General features: G+C 42.0%; 1 protein-coding gene across 1 annotated transcript in view; it reads left to right on the top strand.

The window, feature by feature from the left end:
- kank1a (KN motif and ankyrin repeat domains 1a) overlaps positions 1 to 7,651 on the top strand; it is a 60,783-nt gene that overhangs the window by 49,283 nt on the left and 3,849 nt on the right. Inside the window, 7 exon segments of the mRNA XM_029439661.1 lie at positions 2,654 to 2,800; positions 4,353 to 4,461; positions 4,768 to 4,912; positions 4,914 to 4,999; positions 5,633 to 5,648; positions 5,650 to 5,721; positions 6,194 to 6,413. Of these exon segments, the coding sequence (XP_029295521.1) occupies positions 2,654 to 2,800; positions 4,353 to 4,461; positions 4,768 to 4,912; positions 4,914 to 4,999; positions 5,633 to 5,648; positions 5,650 to 5,721; positions 6,194 to 6,413 (795 nt within the window).

Raw genomic sequence — 7,651 nt, 5'->3', positions numbered from 1 at the left:
CTCTCTGTCTCTGTCTCGCTCTCTCTGTCCTCTCCTGTCTGTCTCTGTGTCTCTCTCTCTGGCTCTTCCCCTCTCCTGGGTCCTCTCTCTCTGTTGTCTACTGCTGTCTCCTCTCTCCTGTCTCTCTGTGTCTCCTTCCTCTTCTCTCTGTCTCCTCTGTCTCTCTTGTCTCTCTCTGTCCTCTCTGTTCTCTCTTCTGTCCTCTATCTGTCTCTCTCTGGCTCTCTCTCCTCCTCTCTCTCTCTCTCTCTCTCTCCCTACTCTTCTCTCTCTCTTTTCTCCTTCTCTGTGTCTCTCTCTCTCTCTTCTCTCTTTTTCCTCCCCCCCACACCCTCTATCTCTTTGGCTCTCTCTCTACTCCCTCTACTCGCTCTCTCTCTTCTACTCATCCTCTCCCTCTCTCTTCTCTTTTCTCTCTCTCTCTGTGGCTCGCCTCTCTCTGTCTCTGTGTCTCTGTCTCTGTGTCTCTCTCTGCTCCTATCTCTGTCTGTGTGTCTCTCTCTGTCTGTCTCCTCTGTATCTACTCTCTGTCTCTCTCTCTCTCTATACGTCCTCTCCTCTGTCCCCTCTCTCTCTGTGTCTCTTTTCTCTCTCTCTGTGCTGTCTATCATATCTAATCCTGTCCTGTCTCTCTCTCTGTGTCTCTCTGTCTCTCTCTCTCTCCTGCTGTCTCTTTCTCTCTGTCTCTCTCTGTGTGTCTCTCTACCTCATGTGTCTCTCTCGCTTTAGTCTCCTTCTCTCTTGTGTTCTCTCTCTCTCTCTCTCTCTTCTCTCTCCTCTCTCTCTCTGCTCTCCTCTCTCTCTCTCTCTCTCTCTCTCCTATCTCCTACTCTCTCTCTTCTCTCGTCTCTCTCTCTCTCTTTCTTTCGCCGCTCTCTCTTATCTTTCTCTCTCTCTCTATCTTCTTCTCTCTTCTCTCTCTGCTATTCTCTCTCTCGGATCTCTCTCTCTGTCTCCCTTTTTCTCTCTTCCTCTCTTACTTCCTCTCTCTCTCTGCTCTCTGTGTGTCGGTATTCCTTGCATGCTGACTCTCCCTTCTTGCCCTTGCGGCGCTGTCCGCGGTTCCCTCCGCCGCTGTCCGCTACTGTCGTGCACAAAGTAAGATGTAGTTAAGGACTCACTGCCTGCACTGTCTCAGCTGTACTGTAGAGGATCCAGTCTGAAGTGGGACGGTTGTGGAGCGTTCACACACCGTCTACTGAGAATCCTGATTGGATCGGACAGGCCAAAGTTATCTCTGACCCTGAAAAATGCGGCGGGGGCTTTGGACATGAACCAACAATGAGCTCATTTATTTTTGGGATCCAGTTAACGTCGCACCAATCAGCCTCTTGTTGCTTTTGCGGGCCGCCCTGCCTTCACAACACCTCACTGTTGATGCTGATTCATGGCTCCCTCTGAGTTACATAATATGCATTCATGCCGGCTGGCACATGAACGCAGGGTGATTGTGTTGTGTGCAAGCTTGTTTCTGGTCAGTTTCTGGCCTCTTTTTGGAATGTAGGATGACTAAACAGACGAAGTCCCTGGTCACGTAAATAATGTCAGTTTAATTGCAGCACTGAACACAATAAACCAAGTGGGAACTATTAAAGTGTCCGTGACGACTAGTGGAGGAATGTCAGTACATTTACTTCAGTAATCTACTTAAGATTCAAGGTACTTTACTTGAGATTTTAAATTGTATACAACTTTATACTTATATTATATATATTATATATATATATATTATATTATACTCTACATAAAATATTAGAGGAAACATTTAACTTCGTACTTGTCTGAGGGCTTTTGGTTACTTGGTCTCCAGATGTGTTGATTTTTAAATGTTTGTGATAAAGGATGAAGTGTTTGTTTGTGTTGAGAAAACTCTCCGGCTTCTCCAGCTGAATAAATTATTTAGAAACCTTCTTGGATGAGGTGTAAAAAGCATCGTCACAAAGCTAAAAACAGTTTGTTTTTCAGAGAAACCTTTTCAGAGATACATGGTTCTCACAGGACAGCGACGCTACAAACATGATGATCTTATTGAACATGATGTGTTGCTGTAGATTAAACTACCCAACAGAATATAAAGGAGTTAAAATGAGCACAACATTAAACATCTACAGCAAGAAAATACAACAAACACATTAATGCAGCAGTAACATTCAGCCAGAAACATCATGTATAATATAAAACTAAAATACTTTTGATAAATACATTTCTATGATAATACTTTAACATAAGTAAGGTTTTGAATGCAGGACTCTACTTCCCGTGGAGTATTTTCAGTGTGTGGTATTCATACTTTTACTTCTGAGGATCTTAATACTTCTTCCACCACTGGTGAAAACACTGATTTCTTTGTACAAGGAGTCTCTAATAAGTTCAGAAAAATAAAGTTTTTCTTTTTTAGCTGTCAGTTGGTCCCTTTTGAGGAGATCTAATAGAGTTTAACGCGCCATAACATGACAAAATATGTCTTGACTCTTTACTTATTCTCTTATAAAACCAAAGCTGATGCAGACGTTTCAAACGATACAGGGTCCTGCTCGTTTCTGACATTTCTGTACTGCACCTGTAGTGGTCAGAAACTTAATGGCATTAAACTTCCAGTCCTGTCTACCTGTATGTATGAACACTGACTGGTCTACCTCTCCTCCTTCTTCAGAGAGCAGTCAGCAGCTTCAGACGGACATGGAGAAGCCTTCATCGGGCCTGTCTGCTGCAGAAGAACCTGCCAACACACCTGCACAGCAGATCAGTGCCGCTGAGCAGAAGAGCCGTATGGACCTGCAGATGTCTACAGCGCTGCACGGTACGCCTGTGGACACTTTCTTTTTTTGTGTGTGTGCGTGTCTTGTTCTGCTGCATTTTTGTAAAAACTGGTCCTTGTTTTTTTTTTGTTTTTTTTAATCCTGTACTGCTGTACGGAGCCAACAAATGAACATCACAGCTGCAGGCTGTTATTAGTGTGCAAATCTGATGTTTTATAAATGGCAGTGATGGTTATCTGACCAGGTTGCGAGGCTTTGGTTAGTGTGCTAAAAATGCATTCTCTAAACACGACAGGGATTTCTTCAGTGGTGAAGTGATAATATTACAGTTGGTTGAGAAATGGCATATTTTCATGGTTATTTATATCTAGAAGGGCTGAAAATATAGCTGCTAAGCTACCACCTGATTGTCCTTATGGGGATTCACACATACTTCGTATACAAACCAGCAGTGGTGGAAGAAGTGCTCAGATCTTTTTACTTAATGGATCAGTGTGTAAGATTTTAGAGATCTATTGGCAGAAATGGAATATAATATTCATAACTATGTTTTCATCATGGTATAATCTCCTGAAACATGGAACTGTTGCGTTATTGTTAGTTTAACAGGAGTCTTCAGCGTTTTTCAGGATGCGTGGTGGAAATGTATTTTAGTTCACCCCTCTCCTTTCCTCCACTCTGTCTCTGACTGTAGGTGTGTGTCGCCGCCCTTCGCGAAGTACAGCGGAGGAGGAAATGAAAAAATTAATTGTAATAAAATAAAAGTTTTTTTTTGTTTGTTTTTTTTGCTTTATCTACAAACAATTTCGCATAAATGTACTTAGTTACTTTCCACCACTGTGAACCAGGCAACAGGCAAAACATCAGCCTGGTTTTCTCCTCCTTGCGCTCCCACCTGTCAAAACACGGGAAACGTGTCGAATGTTGCTACTGGCTGAGTGCACATGCCACTGTAGACATGCGCAACTGCATTCATGTTGGTACATGCACACACACTCTCCCATACACACACTCTGCTGTTGTCCCCAGAGCAGTAAAAGAGGCCCCTCCATCAGGGGCAAGTCTTGGCAGATGTGCTGAGAGTTTCTGGCTCTCTGCTGGTATTTTGGTTTTGGAAGGCCTGTGTTTAAAATGACTGAGATACTTTCAGGGTTTGGGGCAACTTCCAGCTCCTCGCTGACGGAGTGCTTTGGAAAGAGCGTGAGACAGACACTTAATGGCTACTTTCCTCTCTGCCATAGCTCTTGTCAGAGAACCTTTAGTGGATCATTCAGGTGTTATCAGGCCCTTTGTAAATGAACTGACCGGGCCTGTTTAGTTGTTTGTTTGTGTACTGCTGCTGTGACTTAAGACATTTCCACCATGGGGATAAATAAACTATTTCTGCAGTTGACATGAACAGTCTCGGTTCATCTTTTAGATACGTTTTACATGTAAGATGGAACTAAATCGGCAGCTGCCTAAAAAGCAGGAAAACTAAAACATCTTGTTTTTATGATCCATAAACTCCAGATGCATGTCTTTTACTTTGGCACTTTGTGTTCACTTATGTGATGATCTTGACTAAATTCTGTTCTGCTCTCTCTGCTTCAGGGCAGCCGTGCAGCCACAATACCCTGAAATCCATCATGAAGAAGAAAGATGGCCGACCCGACTCCAACGGCACCAAGAAGAACCTGCAGTTTGTCGGGGTTAACGGAGGGTGAGTCTGAAAATATATTCACTCTCTCCCGTTTGAAATCTGTCTTTAATATTCAATAAGCTTATCTTTTACTTAGCATTTAAGATCCCCGTTGGATGTTTTGAACATGGTGATTTCGTGGTGGATTAGTATTTGTAAGTGATATATGAGGTTAAAGTTGCGGTTATAAATGTTAACAAGTCTGTGGTGATGTTTCCCTTTTTAAACCTGGCCTTGTTAAAGTCCTTGTGGAGGTCCAGACATCATGAAATTTGAGTGCTTTTTGTTACATTGCTCTGCTTTTGTTGCCCCCTTGTGGCGATGCAGGTATGAGACTACATCAAGCGACGACTCCAGCTCAGAGGACAGCAGCTCCTCGGGGTCGGAGGAAGAGGAGGAGGATGAGGAGAAGGAGTTCGGAGGAAAGGAGGAGGAATATAAGAACGTGGAGGGAAAGACTATCGGGGAGGAGTTTTCAGCCTGAGGGAGCAGAGGGCGTGATGAAGAAGAAGAAGGAGGAGGAAGAGGAAAGTTCAGAGAAACAGGAAATGAGAGAGAGGTGGGTTGAAGAGAATTATTATTACATTTACAGTCTTCAGTGTTCTAACCTGCGGTCTGTGAGTGATCGTAGTGAAGTGACCAGAAATCTTTGATTTCTAAGAAAGGCTTTAAACTATCAACACGCTGAGCATCAGTCACAGTTAAACATTTTCATTATAATTATTTAGATTTAGATCAAATCCTACTTTTCAAACCAGTATTATTCAGTTTTAATAACTTTATTCCAGACGATGAACAAAAGTAAGCTAAATAAATAAAGATTTTAAAAAAACAAAGGAAAACAAAGAAATCTTCAAGGCCATTTCCCTGTATTGGTATTCTGTATTTCCTCTCTGTATAGGAGTTTAGTAGAATAAGTAGAAGCTAAGCAGTAAACTACAGACCATAAATGTAATGGAATAAAAACCTAAATGTGTCTTTGGTCTCCTCACACTCAATAGATGATGATAAATACATTATGAGTTAAACTCAATGCTTCATGATCTGATGACATGCAGCTGCACTGTTTCTGTCACATTCATGTGACATGTTCAGTTATTCAGTTCAGCTATTAGAGAAAGGGCTAATTAAATGCAACAAATGGGATGGACGTTATTTGAATGTTAAAATAATGGTTTGATTGTCTCCTAAGGTATGAGCTGAGTGAGAAAGATGCTGACGGCGAGCAACGTTCTCAAATCTCACCTCGGTGACCCAAAAGCTGTGAGCAGTAAAGATCTGGTGAGCAGGTTCTTTGCTGCACTTGTATGTTCTCAACACTGTCATGTACATGAGGTAGACTCTTAACAATAACACGGAGACCCTAAGGAACTTGAAGTGTTGATTTCCCGCATGGTGACTGGTCTACTGGTGTATTAACTTTATTTTGGCAAACCAAGTCACTAGACTTTTGTGGTATTCAAAATGCTGTCAATCGTTGCACCGTTTTACCCTTAAATGCTATGACTTCAAGGTAAATGCTTGTATTATAACACTGTAATTAGGTTAACCCACTTCTGAAGTTTTTATGTGATTTCTGCAGCATGCATTGTGTGAGCCGCAGTGTCTGTTTGATGCTCTCACCACAAAAGTCTCTAATTTTGCAATTCTACACAAAGTGGCTTTAAAAGTTACATATTTGGATAGCATGGACTTCTTTCACACGGACTCAGTGTGTGTGGTGCCTAACATGTCCCCCCTCCGGCCTCCTCAGAGAGCCTGTCTGAACACGGTGCAGCACGAGTGGTTTCGTGTGTCCAGCCAGAAGGCGGCGATGGCGGCCATGGTGGAGGACTACCTGGGGACCTTCGGCGCCATCTCGCCGGCCGTGCTGCGCCACATCGTCAACATGGCAGACGGCAACGGCAACACGGCGCTGCACTACAGCGTGTCGCACTCCAACTTCCAGGTGGTGAAGAAGCTGCTGGATGCAGGTAAGAGATGATTCTGTAAACCTGAGATGAGCAAAGCAACATGGCATGAAGGCAAAGCATGTTTGTGTTGAATATGCATAATATGAAAAGCTTTAGCAGCATGTATTATATTTATGATTGTGTTGAGTAATAAGTTGAAAGGATTTCCTGTCCAGTGTTTCTAAAAGGTTTCAAAGCCTAATCCACCAAAACCCTGAGATTATCTTTGTTTTGCTTAAAAAAGCTGCCAAAGTTTTGTTTTAGTCCCCTAATGACCTCATCAGACCTCCGGAAGCTTTTATATTCCTGAACTCTCCACACTTCTCGCCTTCTTCATCCTTATTTTCCTCTTTAAGATATCAGGTTACTGCAGAAAGCCAACAGTAACTCTGAGAGAGGAAGTGCAGCTACATACCTTTTTTTAAGTATCTGTCTTTTGCATTTGCTCACTGATGCAGAGTCATTGCATAGGACTTGTGCCAGCTGAGCTCTACCAGCATCTGCAACATCTGACAGCAGGCAGGATGAACCCCGTGAGGTTTTGGTACTTCGGCTGTTAGAAAATGCAAACCGCAGGCGAACTCATTGTGTATCTCGTTACAGAGCTGCCTTGGTCCCTTTTTTCCCTTTCTTTTTAAAATATTTATTTCAAACAGTCAAAGTACATAGTGTCAAAAGAAAACAGAATTCCGCACATACAGGTGAAGCATTGAGAAAAACTAAAAGCAGCGGCAAACAGAAGAAAATCAACAAAAAGTAAATTTAAATGTATCATGGGCCACGACAATGTTATGAACATTGTTGTCACTACCGCATTGCATTATGGGATATTTCTACCGGTGTATTGTCCAGTCTTAGCATACTCTAATATTTAATCGGAAATGGTATGCGCTTCGCGTACTATATATACTTAGGTTTTGGAAATACTTAAATCTCTCATACTGTCTTAGATTGTCAGTATGGAATTTCTGATGCGGCTCCTCTTTATAGTAGTAAACTGTACCTTCTGTAAATGGTAGAAAACATCCATAAATCTACAAAGAAGGGACAAAAGATACTTGTAAATAATGATCTTGCCTCATCACTACATTTAACTAATAGATATCACCATGAATCTTCCCCAGTTTATTACTTACAATAAGACTTTTGGAGAATTTAGGAGAAATTAACATACGCAAATACACAAGTGTCATAAAAGAAAACACCTGAATGTGTATTTTGTCTTCTTTCCACTTGTAGCTGAAAGAAGACATGTTATG

The sequence above is a fragment of the Cottoperca gobio genome, chromosome 9 (genome assembly GCF_900634415.1).
Source record: "Cottoperca gobio chromosome 9, fCotGob3.1, whole genome shotgun sequence".
Taxonomy (NCBI): Eukaryota; Metazoa; Chordata; class Actinopteri; order Perciformes; family Bovichtidae; genus Cottoperca; species Cottoperca gobio.
Note: the sequence above shows the minus strand (reverse complement) of the source record. Positions and strands in the feature narration are given on the sequence as shown.